The sequence below is a fragment of the Branchiostoma belcheri genome, unplaced genomic scaffold, assembly GCF_001625305.1.
Source record: "Branchiostoma belcheri isolate BF01 breed outbred unplaced genomic scaffold, Haploidv18h27 scaffold116, whole genome shotgun sequence".
Taxonomy (NCBI): Eukaryota; Metazoa; Chordata; class Leptocardii; order Amphioxiformes; family Branchiostomatidae; genus Branchiostoma; species Branchiostoma belcheri.
Genome location: NW_017802558.1, coordinates 371239 through 393917, shown reverse-complemented (window position 1 = coordinate 393917; position 22679 = coordinate 371239). Strand labels below are relative to the sequence as shown.

At 40.8% G+C, this 22679-nt stretch overlaps 2 protein-coding genes across 2 annotated transcripts in view; one reads left to right on the top strand and one right to left on the bottom strand.

The window, feature by feature from the left end:
* The first annotated feature begins 1330 nt into the window (after positions 1 to 1330).
* On the top strand, positions 1331 to 10272 carry LOC109462413 (guanine nucleotide-binding protein subunit beta-5-like). Its single transcript, XM_019758960.1, has 11 exons — positions 1331 to 1445; positions 2612 to 2748; positions 2955 to 2996; positions 3238 to 3314; positions 3939 to 4068; positions 4811 to 4951; positions 5562 to 5653; positions 6448 to 6496; positions 6679 to 6775; positions 8063 to 8229; positions 9124 to 10272. The coding sequence occupies exons 1-11, from the start codon at positions 1331 to 1333 to the stop codon at positions 9133 to 9135; spliced, it is 1059 nt and encodes a 352-aa protein (XP_019614519.1). The 3' UTR covers positions 9136 to 10272.
* A 33-nt stretch (positions 10273 to 10305) lies between these two features.
* Positions 10306 to 22679, bottom strand: part of LOC109462411 — a 32157-nt gene continuing 19783 nt past the window's right edge. The window contains exons 15-27 of the mRNA XM_019758957.1: positions 20075 to 20329; positions 19393 to 19562; positions 18680 to 18785; positions 17871 to 18059; positions 17190 to 17302; positions 16332 to 16509; positions 14159 to 14365; positions 13446 to 13683; positions 12918 to 13045; positions 12443 to 12564; positions 11906 to 12016; positions 11336 to 11433; positions 10306 to 10765 (exon numbers count right to left, since the gene is read on the bottom strand). Of these exons, the coding sequence (XP_019614516.1) occupies positions 10476 to 10765; positions 11336 to 11433; positions 11906 to 12016; positions 12443 to 12564; positions 12918 to 13045; positions 13446 to 13683; positions 14159 to 14365; positions 16332 to 16509; positions 17190 to 17302; positions 17871 to 18059; positions 18680 to 18785; positions 19393 to 19562; positions 20075 to 20329 (2205 nt within the window). The 3' untranslated portion in view covers positions 10306 to 10475. The remainder of the gene's footprint in view (positions 10766 to 11335; positions 11434 to 11905; positions 12017 to 12442; positions 12565 to 12917; positions 13046 to 13445; positions 13684 to 14158; positions 14366 to 16331; positions 16510 to 17189; positions 17303 to 17870; positions 18060 to 18679; positions 18786 to 19392; positions 19563 to 20074; positions 20330 to 22679) is intronic.

The window sequence follows — 22679 nt, the reverse complement described above, 5'->3', positions numbered from 1 at the left end:
CTTTTGTCCTGAACATGCTATGGTCTTGACTTTTTGGTGATAGATAGCTTATCCTGTCAGGAATAAGTGGTGTGAGTTTGGTCCCCCCAGCAGCTTGTTCTGGAACTGCAGGGCACCTTCTGGTGGAACCTTTAAAAGCCAATAAGTCCAGATAGGAACAACGTATTTTCATCATTTTTGGTGTGTAGATAGCTAAGAGAGAGTTGTACATAATTAAATGCAAATCATGCAGATAAGGACTTAATTTGTATAATTAATGAGAAAATGCTATAATTACATTGTTTTATATAATAGTACTTTTATACACATAATCTATACATGTATCAACAGATACCAATTATGCAAATGGCCTAATTTGCATAATTAATGTGAAAATTCTGTGACTCCTTATTGGTGAAGGATGGGACTTTTATACCTTGTCACATGAGTAAGTTACTTAAAGGTTAACACCACTATGCATATATCATGTTAATTTGGAGGTCATTTGCATAATTAGTGAGGACATGATGAAAGGAAGTATGACAAAGTAGAGGAATTTTACTCGAAGAATATTGCCATTTCAATTTAGAAAATCACAAATTTAAGTAGATTATGCTAATTACGACCTCATTTCCATAGTTAATGAGACAAAAAAAACATTTACAAAAACTCATATATTTCATGGAGGTGTGAGATCTCCGAATTCTTGTTATAAGGTGCTTCATGAGAAAAAATTGCGCCACCTTTTTTTGCACCAGCATAATTGCACCATCTTTTTTTAACATACATTGATAAAAAAACTTTTTTGAGACATGATATTCGTTGTAATCTTCATTCTACTTGTGGTTAACACCTCTCGCAAATGTATTTTGGCAAAAAATGATAGGAGCTTGAATGAAGTTGACTAGGGTGCAGTTAATCAGGGTACATTCTACAGCATGTAATAGATTCAACTTACTTCAGCTCAGGCTGTATACAGCTTGGTGAACCACCCCACACACGAGAGACGTGTTCCAACACGGAACACGTTTTAAAATGTCTTCTCGATTTGCACAAAAACGTCTGAATATGACAGTAAGCCACCAGAAATACTACCGTAGTTGAACTCTCCTTCAGAAAATGTCCACCATATGCGACTCGGTCATCTTAGGCCATAACACATTTATTATACGTTAGGATGTGCTAAACAGCATTAGGGTCAACCTAACAACAATGGCAGGGAAAGACACGGATTTCATAACAATATTTTCTCACATGACTACTAGTATATACAATAAACTCTATACGTACCCTCCGCCTGGTCTAATGGACAGTCCCGTGATGACATCAGCAGCTAGCTGCACTTTTCAAGATGGCGGCTGTTGCGGCTGAGGATTCCGAGTTGGACGTCGACGCTCTGCGCAGGGAGGCAGAAACACTCCGGTCCCGTCTGGAGGAGGAACGAAGAAAATCGAACGACGTTCAACGTAAGCTGAGCTAGGAAAGGATACGTGTATTTATGAACAGCATCCTGTGTTTTTGTGTGTGGTACTTTTAGGGTTTTCTGCCAAAATGTCGTTGTTATTGAGCGAGATAGCCTGTAGCCATCCGGTAAATTTACTATGTAAATTTGTAGTCAATATCATAACATAACGATTTTGTTGCAAAATTAGACGATTGATAGATATTTTCTTCGGAGAAATATACAGCATACCTACATGTATATGCCTGTTGAGTGGGAGGATTATGTTGTTTTTATACAACTGATTACAGAAGAAAAAGGGCTGCCAAGTAGCTTATCAACGCAACGAATATACTGTTCAGCACCAAGGACAGGGAAATATGTTGTTCTTACCGCGAGTAGTTTCTAACACTGTTGCGTGCAAAATGGATTTAAAAAATGTGGTATTTCAGTTTTTTGTTGATAAAATTTGCCAGTTCAGGCTCAGATTGACCCACTCTCTGATGCAAAATTGGTTTTGTAATTCTCTGTTCAGTCACTTATATGTTGCATTATTTATTTGAGTTTAATTTTCCGCTATATTGATTTTAGTTTACATTTCTCTGTTATGTTGCATGTATAATTTTCTTAATGTTTCCCTGGACCGTCTTGGAAATCAGTGATTAATGTTGAATTGGGGCCATAAACCAGGTGTTATTTAAGATGAAATAAATAAACGAATAAATAAAATTCATATACGGTGTTATACATGTAAATCCGCCCTAAATAGCATACAGCAGCTAACACGTAAAGCAGCATTGATCAAATACACAAGTATCATATAGTTTTGCCGGCATCTGACATGTAAGCATCGAGTGTTGTTCTCTCATTAGCAAAACATGTTACACATCAGTTACAGGTACAACCCATCCAGTATGAGATGTGGCCTTTAGCTGGAACAGATGCTACTGTAAATCACTTGTTGGCAGTAGCAAAAATTTGCGGTCTGAGAAGAATGGATACAGGTATGTTTGCGGCAGAACTTAGCGGTGGCGGCAGGTGCAGCAAAAAGAAAGTCAGCAAATTATTTGTGTTTGAGTAAGAATAAACAGTGAAGTAGTTTGTTGGGCTAGACAAGGTGAAGGTAAACATTACTCATTTGCTTTGCAAATGTTACCTTGCTAGTATGTAGGTTTTTTGTTTCCTGTCCAGTGAGAGATGTTGCGAGTAAGCTGGAGCAGGTGCCCTCCTTGCAGATGAAGGTCAGACGAGTGCTGAAAGGTCACCAGGGCAAGGTGCTGGCCATGGACTGGTCAACAGACAAGAGACGACTGGTCAGCTCATCGCAGGTCAGGGGTCAAACTATGATTCAAATGGTGTGATCAAGGGCATTATACACTTTGTGTATAAAGTCCTTGGTGTGATAAACTGTGACATCAAAATGAAATTTGTTCTAATCAACTCAAAGAAATTTTGTGTCTTCATGTGTGTTACCTATCATTGTACATGTAACAATTTCTTACTATCAGAACTAATGCAAGTTTCTGTTCTGTAGGATGGGAAAGTTATAGTGTGGGATGCATTTGCAAACAAGCAGGTAAGGCATGTCAGAATATGTGCTTACTGTAATTTGTTTTAATATTCTCAGTAGGAAAAGTTTGCAGAACTTTATGCTCGAAGTGCATAAAAAAGAAAGGTGCAGATAAAGAAAGTGACTGTGAAAACTGGGAACATAAAAGAACCACAAAAATCATAAATTACAGTATATCAGAAATAACAAACATTTGTCCAGCTTTTACACCACTAAGTTAATAAGTTTTGTTCTATTCTTTTGTCAGGAGCGGGTTCTATCCATGCCCACCACATGGATCATGTCCTGTGCTTTTGCACCTACTGGTGATATAATAGCCTGTGGGTAAGTGTGTCTTCTATCACTCACAACATTGACTGTTGCTAAGTACTGTAAATTACCTTATGTTTGCGGCAGCAAAAGTTCACGGTCTGAGAAAAACAGAAATTTTCGCAAAAAAATGTTTGCAGAACTATATGTTCGCAGAAAAAAGAATCTCACCAAATTATTTGCTCAATGTACCAATATGTTACCAGTACAGAAGAGACTGTAAAAAATTGCAAAAATAAAAGTACCACAAAAAATTGTGATTTACAGTATCAATCATCAAAGGCAGGGAGCAGCCACGATAGCCAGAATTTCAGTTTCATTGATATTCTATGAATGGAGACTTCATTTGTGTCTTTCTTTCTGCTCCTACTTAAAATTGACATATGAAACTTCATCTTCATAGATGAAACCATGTTTAGCAACATTGTATAATGCAGTCATGCACCATTATGCTATTATATAATAATATTGCCTTCTGTTATACGTAGTTTTACTGCAGATACCATAGGTACTATAGATCTAAAAATATAGTAAATAATAAAAATTAACAGTGCCTTAAGTTAGAGGAAAGTACAACTTGAATGTAGTAAACCCATAACTATTCCCTAATAGCTGCTATATACTCTGTCGCATGTACAGGGGACTAGACAACAAGTGCACAGTGTTCCCGATAGATAAAGACATGGAGAACCCCGAGAGAAAGAAGAGAACCATCGCCATGCACACCAGCTACATGTCCTGCTGTAGGTTTGTCAAGTCTGACTACCAGGTAGGCAAAGACTGCCACTGACTCAGTCATTGCACACTGTTTTGTGAAGAAAATTAGTCACTTGGTAATGATATACGTGTTGTTCAGCACCAAGGACAGGGAAACTGATTGTCAGAAGACATCAGAAGTCACTGACTCAGTGGTTGCAGACTGTTTTGTTTTGTGAAGAAAATTTACCAATTGGTAACAATAAAAATGATGTTCAGCACCAAGGACAGGGAAACTGGTTGCTTACAAGACACCACAAGTGAGTTTTGTTTCTTACTGTGAAATGAATCAAGAGTGTGGCCTTTCATGGAAGTTTCCAAAATGTTCTATCTTGTATGTCCATTCAAAGCATCTTAGAGTGAATCCTTCATTATATCCCAGTGCCTGAGTTGTCAACCAAGTCAAGTCAAGTCAAAGCCTTTATTTTCCTTCGAATGCTTGTTTGGCACAAGGCCACTTTTCAACAAGGATTAAGGTGTTCAAAAACTCATGCTTTCCTAGAACTGTCGCAGCGTGGAACTCACTGTCACCAAGTACAGTAGGGGCATTATCATTAGATAGCTTTAAACAATGTCTAGAGTTAAATGTTCAAAGGTTAAGCGTAACAAGTCCTTCGGTGTAATATAGCCAGCTGCCGTCGCGCTGCGTGCCCGCAAAGCTGGTGTGTTACGCTAAAGGGCGATTATACCAGCTATACAGATACAAATTTCTTGACTATCATTTAACTACAACAAATGTCTGGAATTGTGTCTAGATCTTGACTTGCAGTGGAGACTGCACCTGTGCCCTGTGGGATGTGGACAGCTCCCAGCTCATGCAGAGTTTCCACGGACACATCAGTGATGTCCTCTGTCTGGACATCTCACCTGTGCACTGTCGCACCTTTCTGTCAGGGGTAAGGAAGGAAGAATGGACATAACATAACAAATGTAGAATATAACACTGTGTATTCCGTATCACCTGAGGTACCAACCCGTCTGTGGGTCAGATCGCCCGAAGACCAGAGGCGATCCGAAGACCGAATCCGGTATTCAAATTTTTGAAAGCAGCACACTCTGCGCAGATGGAATGGTTGAACCTCGAATTATTCTATGCAACATTTTGAAGCCCGTGTGCTAACCTAATAGGACCCCGGGCTGTACCGCTAGTTATCACATGGGCCGAAACACCTGTATCAAGCATTATCGCCGCCTATAACATAATATAATCTCATCAGGTTTAGAGGTTTTTGTACCAGCTTCTGTTGACTACTGACATGGACACAGAAAGTCTACAGAATGTCTACCAAGCTAATTCTACCAGGTCATATATGTCGGCCCAATAGAAAATACATTGAAAAAGATTTCTAATACAATGTCCCCCAGGTCTCTCAAACACATTGTTTTTCAAAGAGGCAGATACTCAGTGGATGAATCCAATCTGTTGCACAAGATGATAGATGATTTTAACTACACCCAAGTATAGCTTGAAACACGTGTTTAAGAAGAGATATTTGAACGTTTCAGAGCAGTGACAAGACTGCGAGTCTGTGGGACATCAGAACAGGCCGGTGTGTGCACAGCTTTGATGGCCACGATGGGGACATCAATGGTGTCAAGTACGTATTTCTGTTGTCTGTCTGATATTGCCAGGTGATGCTTTGCTTTAATACAGAAATATAGCAGATCGTGATATACATGTATATACATATAGAATACAACAGGGGGTATTCCGTATTGCCCAAGGTATTGGCCCGACCGCAATCCGACTCGCGGAAGGGCCGGGACCGAGGGTGATGCGGAATACACCGTGTTGTATTTTATTTATGTCATACCCACCCAAGAAAACACGCCTTTCAATGCAAGATGAGTCAAAAGTTGGTGCCACTAAACCCTAAAATGCAACAATCTCAATTCCAACGTCCAACGTTCTGTATTCGAATTTTCGAAAGGGGCACACGCGGTTAGGGCGAAATGCGTTCGAATTGTTTTATGGAAGCCATGGAAGTGCTCGATAACGGGTTCCGGATGGTACGGCCCGGTCCAGACCCCGTTATCGAACCTTATCGCGGCCCGGGTATGATATAAATCTATATATACATGTACATCTATATACAACGTACAATAGTCTTAACATGTCACTTGTGCCAAGGACATTATACACAGATAATGTCCTTGCTTGTGCTAATAGCCCAGTGGGCCAAAAATGTACAAGAAAGGTATTCATTCATTCACTCAATGTGATGGTATTGTAGACATGGAAATGTTGTAACTTAGTATAGCTGACAGTATCCATACTTAGGAAAAGATCACGTCATGACTATTACATTCTGCAAAAGCTAAAGTTCACGGATGGATGCTTTTTTTGTTGTTGTTACATTTGTAGCAGAAATTCTCTTCTTTGTGCTTTTAGGTTCTTTCCAACTGGAGAATCTTTTGTGACTGCTTCAGATGATGGCACAGTGAGTGTGTTTTTTTTTTATCAATTGTAATGTACTATGTCATGTATAATAGACATTTAATTCATTTTGTAATAAGATCAATAACTTTATGTGTTCATTGCTTCACTCAATGATGACCAGTTGTGTAGGAACTGACAGTGTTTGATTTTTGTCAGCTCAAACACTTTAAATTCATTTTCCAGTGTCGACTTTATGACTTGCGGGCAGACAGAGAAGTTGCCCTGTACACCAAGGACTGTATGATCTTTGCAGCCACATGTGTGGACATTTCAAAGAGTGGTGAGTTCTCAATTCATTCTTAGTATTTTTCTATTAGGCCACACCAAGTAAATTTTATGGATGACATCCGCGCGCGCATTGATTTTGGCCTGTTCCTAGAAAAAAAACAAGAAATTCCGCTTCCTGTAACTATGACCAACGAGTCACGACAGTGCCGCAAATCGTTAGATTGACGTGAAACCCGTAACGCGAAATGGGTAAAGAGCACATGCTTTGTTTCTGCAGGCCTGCAAAAATGTGAAAGAAACAGGTCAGGACAACAACTGCTGTTCCACCTGATTTATTGCTGTTTTGATTATGAATAAAAGACTTCTTGCTTGTTAATCTGTGTCACCTCATTCAATTTGTGTCCTAACATTTGTCGTCTCTTAGTATATTTCTAATCTAGGCATCTTGTTTTTTAGTGCCCTTCTTGTTTTTTTTTCGCCCTCTCGCATTAGATATAGGGTCTCCAAAGGACGTCATCCATAAAATTTACTTGGTGTGGCCTTACACAGTGCCACAGACATAAAACAGACTATGATCTGTCTATGGTTGAGGACAATGGAAACCTTAAGGAAAATTTTTTTTTTCAAATCACATTTTTGCAAAAGTAACAGTTACTGTGTTCAATATTACTCACGACTCAAAGCATCACTTGATGTTCGCGGTCTGAGGAAAATGGAATCATTCGCGGAACTTTAAGTTTGCGGTGACAGCAGGTGCAGCAAAAAGAAAGTCGGCAAACTATTTGCTCGCAGTAATGATAAGTTTGCAGTGCCGCAAAAACTGTGAAATTCAATCTAGAAGTACCGTGAAGAAAATCATGATTTACAGTATGTCTTACAGATAATTCACTTTATGTTCACGGTAGCAAAAGTTTGCAGTCTGCAAAAAATGGACTGTGATGATGTTTGCGGAACTTTGCGTTGGAGGAAAACTGTGTATATAAAATTAAAGTAACACAAAAAATTCTGCTCAGTTTCTTCTTCTTCTTTCTTTCAAAACAAATAAAGTCAAGACATCAGACCAGACCAGACATCTGTCACCATGCCATAGTTAAACTTTTCCTGTAGCAACACCCTGTGATATGGGGACTTACATGTCTGAACTTATTATGATTGAGCAGCGGAACAGGGTTGGGGATCATTTACTTTTCCTACTAGAATATCAGAATCTATTTGACTTTCAGTAAAAATAAACAGTGCGGAAGTTTGTTGGGCTAGGCCAGGTGAAGGTAAACATTATGCACTTGCTTAGCAAATGTTACCTTTTCCACTTTACAGTATGTCTTATTAACTTTTCCAGGTCGCCTGATGTTTGCTGGGTACAACGACTACACGGTGAATGTCTGGGACGTGCTGAAGTGTGTGCGGGTAGGACGGATCTACGCACACGACAACAAGGTCACGTGTCTGCAGAGGTCACCTGACGGGACCGCCGTCTGCTCGGGAAGCTGGGACACAACACTCAAGGTCAACTTAAACTCCTTAATTTTTTCCAAGTCCCTAAAGGCCCAGTTTAGACTGGGAACGGTATGCCATTCCGAAACCCTTTGAAACACTTCGCCACTGGTAAGCATTATTTTACATCTAGACACATATTTCTGAACACGGCACGTTTTCTGACCTGTTCAAATAATACACTTTCAAATTGATACTAACCATCTTGTGATGAAAATGTTGGGATAATACGAGCGACTGCCTTGACGTCACAGCCAGTGAGTGGTAGGCAAAAGCCGGGTTTTGCCTTCAATGATTTGCATAATTATGTTATAATTTGTCGAATAATTTATATGCTTACGATGTAAACGAGAACAGTGATCGCTCGCTTGTCATAATGAATTTCCACCTTATCTCTGTTAAGTTGTTGAAATAGGAGGATCTCCATTTGCAAAACCACTGCATGGTTGTTAAAGTTAGATGCAAGCATGGAAGTAGTATAATTGTAATTAGTCCTACTGTAACAGTGGGGTTCAAGCATTATTTGAATCCTGGGAGCCAGGAGACTGTATTGCTTGCCCCTTTGTGCACTACAACTTCAATTCAGTCTTTACTCACTTGATATTGTCATTAGTTCCCTAAGGCCCAGTTTAGACTGGGAAAGTATACCATTCCAAAACCCTTCAAAACACTTTACCACTGGTTTTTAGACACAGGTGTAGATCTCAAGTATAGCGGTCCACTGAAGTATAGTGTGGGGTACTGTGGGTCAAAATGATGGGAGAAGATAAGAGCCAATTATTTTGTCTATTACACATAATTGCGACACTCGTTCAATTGTTCTATACTGTTTGCTACCCGCATTTTCCTGCATTGAGACATCACATACTCACCCTAAATGACTTGTGTGTAATATCTGTTCTCCAGCTCTGGGCATGAAGACAACGGGGAGGCTTGGAAGAAGATTCTGTGAAGAAGCTCCCCAAATATGAGGACAAGATAAGATAAGTTTGTTTCCACATCAGATGTGACAAATAAATGAGACCAATGTAAGTCCTATTTAAAAGAGGAAATATTAGATGACATTAATCTGTCTAATTAATGTGACAAGTCAATGTTTGGAAAATACATGTATTCAGGGCAGAGTATTGCAGATTTCTCTGTGCCAATCACATTTTGTTGCCAATGAATCACATCAACCAAGAGATGTCAACATATGAACTACAACTTTAAGCTGCTGTGTTACGCTGAAAGGCGGTTATACCGGCCATACAGATACAGAACTTCCATAGACTAACAGTTTAAACAGGGATACTTGACAGTTATAAGGATTGTGGCTGTATAATGCCATACTTTACATGAATAGGATGTTTCCCTAAAGACATTTATGTGATGAGTCTGTATTATATGCTGCAGAATGAAGCAAGCTTTCTCATCTGTAATGTTATGTATCATAATTATAACATTGTATAATGTGCGTATAGTCACATTATTGTAAGTTACAATGTTGTGTGGCTGTGTAAATTTCTTGTCCAGTCATAGGGGTATACTATACTACTTTGGTAGGCAAACAAATCCAATATGTGCAATATATGATGATGTTTATAATAGGTAAAATTGACTAAGAGTAGTGATAGCTTATTAACTTTCCTGGTTATTTTTACGTCTTCTGACTATAGATGTGACAATGGAGTACTCTTCTCTCTATTCCTATGCACAGTTGTTATATGTACAGCACCTATGATCATGATCACACTCTACTACATATATTAAATAGAAATGTTTGTGAGCACCAAAATGGTAAAATGTATATTTTGTATGCTTACAGATAGAGATATTATTATACCTCTATGTGAATCACTTGCAATCACTTTTAAGAAAAAATTCACTTGTGTCTCCACTTCCAACTGTCTCGTCCAGGGCACGTTTTGCCACTAGCAAATCATCCTTTCTTCCTCCATACTCCATCTCTCAGAAGGAAGTTCCACGCTGAAAGCTTCTTTCCTAGAACTACATTTTGTACATCACTCAATGAAACAAGCTTCCTTGTGCATGATTGCTTCCCAAATGTATAACCTTAAAAAAACATCTGTCTTTACAGTCTCTTATACCCAAAACATGTGAGTGGTTCGTATGAGTCTTGTTTTGTTTTGTTTGAGGTGAAAACTGTAGTAAAAAAAAATCCCCTTTCAGCATCTGTAACTGGGGGACACAACAACACATCATCAGCTCTATATGGTGCCTTCCTTACACTTATGTTCACAATTGTTTTACCTCGCTCAACCTAACTCTATTACTTTTTTGAGAAGTGCGTTTGCCTTTTCGATGTCTCTTGTTTTCTCTGGCCAGTTGGCCTTGTACACTGCCAAAAGCTCGGTAGCAAATTCCAAAGCTTCTGAAAAGTCCCCTTCTCGACCACGTCTGATCAATCCTTCAGTGAGACCGAAGAGAGCGTCCGACAGAGGATAGTCCACCTTGCCCCTCCCCTTCTCGTGTTGGTAGGCTTTTCTGTACCATTCCAGGGCCTCGTCCAGATGTGTTGGGTTGTGGTCAGCAGCAAGGAAACGACCTACATGTACAGATAACAAATAAACATATGTACATGTGTGAGAATGTTAACTTAAAGGCATATATGGACAATAAATCTGAATGCTGGTACTGGATTTTGTAACAACAGGCACTTTTTTTGAGGGTACCGTTTTTGAAGTCACTTTTTGGCCAATTCAAATGGAAGAAAAAGTTGCCAAGGTTATAACTTGACAAACAAGTATCATTGAGAAATACATTGCAATAATTTTCAAGATCAACCCAAGACTTTTTAAGAGCCGCCACCAAAAATCCAAGACCATATCATGTTCAGGACAAAAGATAACAAAATGGAAGTTCTGCTGCAGTACGAAGGTCATCCACCAGGAGGCCCATATTTGACCTTGACCTTAGTCTTTCTACAACCTACCAACATACCAAATATCATCACAATCCATAAAGGCGTTCTAAAGTTATACTGAGTACAAATGTGCGGAAACACACACAGACAGACACAGAGACACACCAAAAACAATACCTCCATTTTTTCATGGAGGTAAAAAATAGTGTTACTTGAAACATACATGTACGTCAAGATAAATGTCACATCTACCTGCAGTGTTATAGAAGTTGGCCAGTCGCTCCAGTTGGTCTGTCACCTTCCCGTGTTCGTCTTTTCGAATCTCTCCCTCAGCATACTGGATCATCTCTCTGTTGTGGGGAAAATGGAGGCATACAGTGGTTAGTAGACATGAAAAGTAGAAGTACAGTACACATGCTTAGGATATGTTGATTTGTTTATATGGATGACATCCGAGCGTGCATGAGTTTCCGCCCAAGAAAAAGGTTTTCTACCATACTGTAAATCGTACAAAGCAACTGGAAAACGATACTAATGTCGTAGAATGCCAAATATCAATTCCAAAGGAAGATTAGAAAAAGTGAAGAAAATGAAAATGAAGAGTCTTTTATTACTCATTTGTTCAATCTTCATGACCACGTAGAATTCATAATGAAGGCAACTTTTTTTTGCCAAACTCTTTTTATTTGCACGCTCGCGTCAGTTTTGGTGTTCCCAGAGGATGTCATCCATATAATCAAATCAACGTGGCCTTAGTGTTTTAGCGTAGAATCTAAAAAATGTCCATATATCTGACGGCAAATGATAAAAAGAGCTCTGTACCTGCAGTGTTGCTGTGCCTGTTCAAAGTAGACAGCCTTCTCTTCCTCAGTGTCCGCAAGCTCAATAAGCTGGTTATAACACCGGACTAACTGGCGATGGCACATCATCATGCTGTAATAATCGGCAGATGAATTATATGAGAGGTTTTATGTATTTATGTTTACCAAAGAAAATAAAACATTGTTTTTGCTCAGTTCCTTCATCTTCTTCTCCAAACCAAAAAGGTTAATGAATGGCCTGAACCAGACCGTCTGTCGCCACGGTAACTAGTGTTGGGTTACATAATGTTGCAATTTTATAGTAGGATGGATTTAGACTCCTGTCACCATATATATGAATGTGTTTGAGCAAGAATATTAACAAAGCAGACCATATGCGAAGGTAAACATTATGCATTTGCTTTGCAAGTGTTACGTTTCTAGTTACGTATTGAATTTTCCAGTATTTCCTTCAATTAACTTGTAATATAACCAGCCCTTACATTACAGATTCAAAGACGATCCATTTTCACAGAATCATGTCTTTTGAAAGCCTTACCTGTACAACTCTCTTCCGGACTTTTTGAGCATTCCGACTTCGAAGTAATCGTCTTGGTCTTGAAGAAGAGCACTGTATCTCTCCCTGGCATACAGGATATCTTCCTTCAGGTGTTTTGCATCCTGAGCAGAAGAAGAATTTTTGTTTGCTCATCAAGGATAACATTTACCGATGATATAAAGTTTATTGCAAATTCCTGCCCGAGGGCTACTTGCAAATAACAAGGACAAAAGAACATTGAAAGAGTACAAAATAACTACGAAATCTACCTAATAAAGGGTAATTTCCTTAAACTCTGGTCAAAACATATTAAAGAAGCACAATAACGAAATACGTCGCCAAAAAAAAATAATCAAGCAACTGGATATGATTTTGGAAACGGTCAGACGTTTCAGGTAGCATCCACTACTTTTCGTCAGTGACACTGGATCCATGGAGAACTTTTAAAATGTTAATTTTACTTCTATGCGGGTACCTTGCCTTCCTCCTCTAAGCGTAGATACAACAGGGCATTGCGTTCAGTCAGGTACTGGTGTAAGACAGAAACGTCTGTCCTTCTGTGGATTTCCTTGGCCAGATTGTACGCCACTTCCATACACTTCACTGTGGAGAAATACATGGCATAATGAGAGGAATACTTCAATGCAGAACGTGACGGTTACGGGGTGGGCCTCCTTGCAGCCAAAATTGTGAGAAGCTTACAATTATCAGGGCTTAATCGCAAGGGTCTGGAGCGGTTGCCATTCAGTGCTAGCTCGGGTGACTTCAATACGACCCCAGGTGCGGCCGTAAGGTTTGAACCACTCACAAACTTTTTAAACGTGCGTGGGGTCTGGCTCTCCCCAAACACGGGACCTCCATTTCCGTCCTTTTCGAGTATTAAGGAGTTCACAAACAAAAGAAACAAAGTGTTAACAACCCATCACCCTAACTGGTACATTTTGTGTACATGCATTTGTGTACATGCACACAATGCTTCCGAATGTGTGCACTAAGAACGCACCTAAGTCTTGTTTCCCTTCTTGGTCCGTTCTGTACTTTTCTTTTGAGTAGAAATAACAACGTCCCAGAGAGTAGTTGATGGAGACGTGTAGTTCAGGTAGGTAGACCTCCTTTAGTCTGTCCGGGGGTAGGAGGAGCCCGTGCCGCACCAGCAGGTCCAGCTGTGCGGGGGAGAGATGCTGCTTGTCCCCGAGGGTCTGAACGAGATCGCCTTCCGTTGGCAACTTGCGTCTGAACAGCTGCAATCAGGAGGAGAAATGCAAGATGAATTATACTATCATAAAAGTTCATCCGTGTTGGCCGTTACATGTTTAATGTTAAGACTTTTGATCCAACATCAAAGAATGGTTCTCACCTAGAGCTTTCGACAAGTCACTCTGGTCTTCTTCAATAGACTAACCCAGTGAGTCTTGTCTACTGAGGAAGACCAGAGTGACCTTGTTGGATCAAAAGTTTAACATTAATTAAACAAGATGAATTATGTTTAAATGTATGTTATTATATTATGTAATGTCATCTGTACATTTGTTATTTCATAGGTGTGTTTTACTTGTTCATGGCTCATTCTGAACAAATTCTAAATACCGAGAATTGATAATGTACCAACCAAACATCATTGATACACCCCTCTGTTTCCCTATATTTACACTGTTTCCAGGATTGAAAGTCAGTGTCTATATGTGAATAAATAAAGATCTATATGTCAGCATCTACCTCGATGTCTTGATCCACTAAGACTTTACTCTGTAGAATCTGAGAGTACACGCTGTCCGAGAGGTTCTGTCCGGCGAGGGTCAGTTTTTCAAACAGCAGCTGGGTGTCCTGGTTAACCTCGTCCCCATCGGCCTCTCTGGTAAGTTGACCCTGGACTGTTTCACTGGATTCTTGTAATGTCACCTCCGCTAGGTCCTCTAGAAGTTTCTGCAGTGTGTAAGGTTGTTAGAAAGCTTGGTACTAATACCTGTCCTTGGTGCTGAAGTGAAACTGTTCTGCTTCATGGATATGGAAAAATTACGCTCATTATCTGGATTTTTAGTCCCTCTGGCTAGTTGATCCTGAACTGTTTCACTGGATTCCTGTAACGCCTCCTCTGCTAGGTCCTCTAGAAGTTTCTGCGGTGTATAAGATTGTTATTAAGCTTGTCAGTACCTGTCCTTGGTGCTGAAACTGTTCTACTGCGTGGAAAAATTACGCTCATTATCTGGCTTTTTACAGTCTCTCCGGCCAGTTGATCCCGAACTATTTTACTGGATTCCTGTAACGTCTACTCGGCTAGGTCCTCCAGGAGTTTCTGCAGTGCGTAAGATTGTTAGAAAGCTTGTCAGTACCTGTCCTTGGTGCTGAAATGAAACCATTCTGCTTTGTGGAAAAATTACGCTCATAAGCTGTTTTTAGTCTCTCTGGTGAGTTGACCCTACCATGTTTCACTGGATTCTTGTAACGCCTCCTCTGCTGGGTTCTCCAGAAGTTTTTGTAGTGTATAAGATTGTTATGAAGTTTGTCAGTACCTGTCGGTGCTGAAGTGAACTGTTTTATAGCTAATTGATGGAAAAATTACGCTCATAATCTGTTTTTTGTCCAGTCTCTCTGGTGAGTTAATCCTGCAATGTTTCACTGTTTAAGTCACCTCCACTAGGTCTTCCAAAAGTTTCTGCAGTGCGTAAGACTGTTAGAAAGCTTGTCAGTGCCTGTCCTTGGTGCTGAAGTGAAACTGGTCTACTTCATGGAAAAATTACGCTCATTTTCATCATTTTTCGGACTCTCTGGTCAGTTGGTTCTCAACTGTTTCACTGGATTCCTGTAATGTCACCGCCGCTGGGTCTCCCAGGAGTTTCTGCGGTGCGTAGGATTGTTAGAAAGCTTAAGCTTGTCCTTACCTGTCCTTGGTGCTGAAGTGAAACTTATCTGCTTCATCGAAAAATTACGCTCATTATCTGGCTACTGCTCTGTTTATTCTCACTCAAACACACTCATATTTAACCCTGTCTTGCTATGTAATGTAACCCAACACCACAGGACGTCTGCAGCAGTTATAATTACAACGGAGGCATACGTTTGATCCAGGTCATTGACTTTATTTGTTTTCCTTCTGCGGATGTAAACATAAACTAGAAAGGCCAATATTTGCTTTGGAGCAAATACAGCGATGGGTTCACCACATTTTACGACATGGCAGGGAAAGAATGAGAAACACAAGGGAAAACAATGATTTACATTGATATAACTATAATATGAAGTAAAATACAACTAAAACAACAGTTGGATAGCTATTCCCTACTTTATTGGTTAGGATTTTTAATTGCATAATGCAAACTGTTGATTTTCAAAAAAAAAAAAACGTCCATGCCCCGCATTCCAATGCTGGAGCAGGAAAGCTTGAAATACCTACCAAAACACTTGAATACAGACATACTGTCAGTATGGAAATGATCTGTGCAGGTGTTAATCAAGTTAAATCCCAACAGCCAATCAGCAAGAAGTATAGAGGAAAGCTGCATGCCTATCGGTTGATGCCCTGCATTCCATTGTGATGACTCATGCCCAAACGTGGTAAACAAGGCACACTAACACAGTAATACATTTGCTATAACACAGCCAAAAAACTCAAATAAAACCATTCTAAAAGCCTGTATCACAATAATTTAAAAAACGCCTAGGGGTATTTGCCCACTGTACCTCCATACCAAATTTCAGGACCTTAGGCCCTAAAATGAAGAAGCTAAATCCATTTAAAAAATGGCAGGAGGAGAAGGAGGAGAAGAAGAAGAAGAAGAAACATCAGAAAAAGCAATATGGTTTCACCACACCACTTCGTGGTGTGGTGAACCCATAATAAAGTAAAACATAGAATCACATAACAATACCAAAAATGATAATCAAGACTTACCTTTGCGATCCTGAGAGGGCCTTCCGCTTTTGCGGCCATGCCTCTCTGTGTGTACAGGAACCCCAGCACCTCGTACAGACGAGCCCGGGTCAGGCGGTGGTCGTCCCTGCTGATCCGGCTGGCGTGGGACAGTACAGTCTCCACGTGAGGCATCAGACTGTAACTTAACTGTCCTGAACTGAGGAAGGAAAGGCAGCAAAACATATTGAAGACGTATTGTATAGATCAACGTACATCTGCTCCATACACATATCTATCAAATTTGTACATCAACGAACGACTTTATATGTTAGCATGAAAGTTCATCTGTGTTGGTAAGTCATTATCAAATAAAGACTAAACTTTAACTACCAACACTACAATGAATTGGGACTTACTCCACTTTATAAGTCCCAATTCACTATTGTGTTGGCAGTTAAAGTTTTTATTTCATAATTACTTTATGTTATCATCTTAAAACAATATCCTCCTTTTTGACATAAGCAACACCACTGGCAACATCCTATGCTCAAAAAGTATCAGGGGCAACTCTTCTTTGTCATTTGTGAACGATTGTTAAATCTTTGGTGTGGTTTTCAACTTTATTTTACAGATTGGTCATTTTATTCGACTTGTTATGATTCGTACACCAGCGTATTTTGTACTTCTTTGTTGTCTTTGTATTGTTATTTGTACCTTGTTTTTGTTTTTTGTAGATGTTACTTTTTCATCTGTATGTGTGTGGAGAGAAGGCCTCGATAAGCAATGTATATTTTAGTCCTACACTTGGAGCGAATAGAATAAAATCAATCTCTCACACAAAACTAAATTATCGAGGTACCCTATTTAAGGAAAGTACAGAGATATGTGTTCTCTTACCTGGAATACCGGTTGTCCTTCACAAAGTACGTGAGAAGGATGTTCAGAAGCCGGTGGACGACTTCTTTTTCTTCCTCCTCGGTCATGGCCAGCTGCATCGATGTCTGTGTCACCTGCGTTGTACAAACAAAACAATGCGGAGGTAAGTACGGAGATATAACTAGTGTCTGTGATGCACACAATGTACGATTCAAAAGTATACGAAATACTATATACCTACCAGAAAACAGCTTTGAAGACTCATCAAAGTTCATCTGTGTTTGTTACTTACATTTTCAAAGGTAAAACTTTTGTTCCAACACATGGGTAAAATGTTCTCACGTAAAGCGTTGAACCAGTGTTGACGTCACACTTCAGAGATGCCACGTGGCATCACAAGTGTCACTGGGTCAGTCTATACTGATGGGGAAGACCAGAGTGACAGGTCGAAAGCTCTAGGTGAGAGCACTTACCTTTTTGTGTCGGTGCAAAAGTTTTGCCTTTAAACTCCTTTAATTGTAGACTGTTTTATGTACCTAAATTGTACATTAACCAGTTGATAGACAACACCGAGCTTGACAGAAAAACTGATGGTTGAAATGAACGATAGGAAGAGACGGAAAACCCTCATTGGAGCCGAGGGAATCAAGTGAGTGATAGTGAGTGAAGATGTTTCTGAACTCCAAAAGTAAACCAGCTCACCCGATGCAGAGAAAGAACCCTGTTTTCCCCGTCGCCCTCCACTGTGGCCAGAGACAGACTTTCCGCCTCGCGCTCCAGGGCGTCTGCTCTTTCCTGGCGCATGTGCGGCGTGCCCGCGTCTTCCGTCAGCACCAGCAGCGGTATGTTGGTATTCTCCATGAAGGCTGCGAGCTTCAACATGGAAACAACCTACATGGGGCGAAGACAAGTAAGAACACCAAATCGTAAACATTCTATCTGTTAATGAAAGATGGTTTTATGAAGAAAGTAAGATCAGGACTATACCTTCTGTACCTACCTGATAAAATTGTACACTAGAATCATTTTGCCTCATATTCTTTCATACGTCCTTTAATAAAATGCTGACAGACGTCGTGTCTTAAATGTTGCATGTTCAGTTTAAAATCATATTACAGTTCATCGCGTCATCAGTAACGGTTACTTTCGTTCTTTTGGATGGTAAAGGAGACTGCACATGTAGAAAACAAGCGAGCAATAAGCAACGTCGGTGACATCCAGGTAATAAAATACGCCAAAAAGCAATTACTCAAGTAACTTTATTCAGTACTACTGGCTTTTTAGACTAGCAAAAGTTTGTCTTCACTTTCTTTGCATATCAATTAATAGTTAAAGTTCGTGGTTATAGACCTGTAGATCTTGAAATCTCACCAGTGTCACTGACGAAAGGTAGTGGATGCTACCTGACACGTCTGACCGTTTCCCAAAATCATATCCAGTTGCTTGAGTACTAGTAACTGTTTTTTTTTGTGTGTGTAGCAATAAGCAAGTAGCAGAGAACGAATGCTCACGCTTGGACTCAGTTTGTCCACCGCCATCCGGATCGCAGCGAACAGGTTCAGCAGTTTGATGGCTCCGTCTTTCGTGCCAGGCTTTTCGTAGTACCGCCCGATCCACCTGGTGAGTGGGAACGTTCAACAACTGGTCAGGCAACTTCCAAACATGCCCTCGAAAGACATCGAACAGAATCGTATTGTCATATAGAAATATAGATTGCCATAACATAAGACTCAACACAGGGAAGATCCTTCTATTTTAAGATAGGCCATGTCGACTTGATCATGCGGATGACATCCTCCAGGAACCGCAAAACTGATGCGAGCGTGCAAATAAAAAAAAAAAAAACTTTGCCCGCACCCCCCCAAAAAAGTTGCCTTCATTATGAAATCTACGTGTTCATGAAGATTGTTGAACAAATGATTCAACACACAATGTATGGTATGGCGAATAATAGACTCTTCATTTTCATTTCTTCAAATTTTTCTCTTTTCTTTGGAATTGATTTTGGTATTCTACGATATTATAATCGCTTTCCAATATTTTCTTGCAATTTACGGCATATACAGTTCTTGCTCATTTTGCAGCCGCTTTGTAGGATTAACAGTATGGTCGAAAACTTTTTTCGAAACGAAAATTCATTCGCGCGCGGATGCCATCCATATAATCAAATCAGCATGGACTTATTATGTAATATCGTTATCAAAATTAAACATGATGATAGAACCTGCTTTCTTCCTCTTCAATCCTGCTGACGGCGGCTTTCTCGTCCAGTAAGTGTAGGTAGGCCCTCGGGCTGATTCGGCACCTCGCCATGTAGCCTCGGGATGCAGCCAGACCCAGGGGCAGTCCGTCAAACTTGTCAACCAACGTCAACACCTCTGCTCTGTCAAAACCCTGAAGATGATGATGAAATCATGAAGTACGTTTTGCTATGATTCGAGGTGCTGATTACGCATCATATGTCATGTACAAAAAATAAGGAATGTTACATTAAAATTTTGCAATAACTACTTATCTATTTATATGTTCATTTCGTCTTTGAGACATCTGGGTAGCTTCTAGAGCTACATGAGCTGATTTCCAAGTGAGTAAAACATAATACAATCGTATGGAAACATTTTAGATAAGTAACAAAGTAGATTGCAAGATGTGTGCAGAAATTAACCAAACCGAAAACATGATGAGGACGAATAATACAACACAGTGTAACTTAATAAATAATGTAATGTAATGTACTGTATTGTACTAACTAACAACAACACCTTTTACATCCATTGCTACTAGAAGTCAACCAAGTTGCTACAACGCCAAATATTGTACTTGAACAAGAACATCTAAGAATGTTTAGGACAAAAAAGAAGAAAAATTAGAAGGCAATCATTTGACGTCTAAGTCGACAAACATACCTGTGCCTGCGACTCTTGGTTGAAGAAACTGAAGGCCTCTTCTCTGTTGAACCCATTCACAAGGATGACTTCCGGTCCCATGATGCTCCCCTTCAGTAACTTCCGGTTGTGTGTGGTGATGACGACGTGACAGCGAGGCTGGGACTTGAGTAAAAATGGCGGCAGCCTTTCTTCTTCGTCGAGGTCGTCAATCAAAACAAACATGGGGACCTTCAGTTGTCTTATAGCCTGTTGGTTCGGCGATAATAAACATGTCTTTTAGAACTTTAAATTTGAATCTTACACAATATTATATCATAGTAATCGCCAGTCAGCTGCAATGCTATCACAAAGTGCGTCGGTAAAAGTTAGAAATCCAGGTAATAAGATACGCCAAAAACAGTTACTCAATCAACTGGATATGATTTTGGAAGCAGTCAGACGTTTCAGATAGCATGCACTACCGTTCGTCAATGACACTAGAGACTTCAGGAGAATGGCAGGTTTACGAAAGGTAGTGGATGCTACCTGAAGCGTCTGACCGTTTCCAAAATCATATCCAGCTGCTTGAGGAACTGTTTTTGGCTCCTCGCAAAGTGGTTTTATGCATTAGCCGTTGCTGCTGTTCTATATCTTTATACTTTATACTTCTACTAAAGAACCCATCAACATTTTGAGCGAGGGGCACAACACGACGTACATGTTTTTTGTCCGTATGTTGCTGTTTTTTTAAGCTACCTTGTCGTGAATATGGCACCCCCGTTCTACATGTTCGAATCATCCACGATGTCCACCGTTTGTGACGTCTCTCTGTCTCCCAGCGATCTTTGGAACAACAACGTTCCACTGGCCACATTTCCCTGACAAACGTCGTCCTAATCAGACGCCATGTGGGAAACTATCGTACATATACTGAGCTGTTGCTCGATGATCAAAACCAATAAAGTCACACCAGCTGGAGAAAGAGATGATGATGGACCGAGGGAGTCAGATGAGCCTCAGGACATGTCTATGGACAGGGGGAATGACGGTAAGTAACGTGGATCGAGGACTTTTGCGGTGAACCCTCCGGAATCTGATATAGTAACCCTTGAATTCTGCACCGCCTCTCACCGCGCTCACCGCGTTACCGGATGGTAATTACAACAGGACACTTCATGAGTGTAATACCGCCAAAGATAAACACAATAGCTTTTGCCATTCATGTCTTTTTAACTCTATCGGCATAACCAAGTCTATTGATACCACTTTTCTCTTGACTTCGCTGCTCCATGACCGACAGTGCATGCCGCTTAACCGTACTTCGGTTTATTCCAGAAGTATTCCTCGTGCCAGTAGTGCAGGCTCCGCTGTCCCAAGCCAGGTCTACCAAGTCGTCGGACGACGTACTAGCCGACCTGCGACAGGCGGGAGTAATCCCAATCAAATGCCAGCCGACCTCCGTGGCCTTTGAGGTGGCGGACCCGAAGACCGCCTCAGCGTTCGAGTCGAAAAGCGCGCCCCCGCGCCGCCCAGTCAGGCTGGAGAAGTTAGATCGCAAAATGGAGGAGAGGCGGGAGATGGTGAAGAAGAGAATCGCCGGAACTACCAACGAACTGAGGACGCAGTTGAATGAGGCAGACGAGCGGAGACGGGTAAGTTTATCTTTTAATATATGTTGCAAAAATAACGTAAAAAGAAGTACGTAAATGAGTGGAAAGCTAGATGGAAGGATTGACAGACCAATGCAAGAACAATAGGAAACGAAACTTTGAGACAAGTACTCATCATTAATATTCACCTAGGACATTCTTGCCAAGAGATCCCGGAAATTAGCCAACCAGGCTGCTAGGAAGGCAGCAAAGAAGCCATGTGATGCAAAGTCAACCGCTTTCTTCATCAAACCGACAATGAGCGAGTCGGATGCGATAGCTACACGCGAGAGCAAGAAGAGGAGGCGTATGGAGGCCCGCATGGAGAAGCGTCGGGCCCGAGTGGCGAAGACGGCCACAGCGGAGGCACTGGAGGCACGTCAGGCAGATGCCGCGGAGAGACGCCAGGTACATACTAGAATTATTTTCTGCCTGTGAAAAACATAACCCCTACGTCCTATCGTCCTTGGGTGTTAAAGACAAACACAGAACAGACAGTATATCCGACAAATAATACACGGAATAAAAGCGTAAAGAGATGTTCACAATTTTACATCGATATCGCACTACCAAAGGGCTGTGGCTGGCCTATGTGACATGACTGTACTCCTGTTTCTCCTCCATACAGGAGAAGGTGCGAGCCACCGTGGACAAGGCCAAGCGTTTCGGCCGCCCCGCCAGCCCCGTGTGGATGGAGCCACCAGGCCGCCCCGCCAGCCCCGTGTGGATGGAGCCAGCAGGCCGCCCCGCCAGCCCCGTGTGGATGGAGCCAGCAGGTAAACTCGGCAAGGAGGAGCGCCGGGAGACGCACGAGAAGGGAGCGTAAAAAAAACTGCGTCACATACAAGAGACCACAACCACCGACCTGTTCACCTTTTCTGAGACACTCGAAGAGCAGCAATAGAAGCTGTGGAACATTGTGAACTACTACCTTACTATGGTTTGATCATGCATGAACTATAGGTGGTCTTTTCTGAACATACTTTATCTTTAGG

Coding starts and splice junctions, on each gene's coding strand:
- LOC109462413 (XM_019758960.1), top strand. CDS start 1,331: ATGGCGGCTGTTGCGGCTGAGGATTCCGAGTTGGACGTCGACGCTCTG. Junction 3,315..3,938: donor GGTGATATAATAGCCTGTGG/GTAAGTGTGTCT, acceptor TCGCATGTACAG/GGGACTAGACAACAAGTGCA. Junction 6,497..6,678: donor CTGCTTCAGATGATGGCACA/GTGAGTGTGTTT, acceptor TTCATTTTCCAG/TGTCGACTTTATGACTTGCG.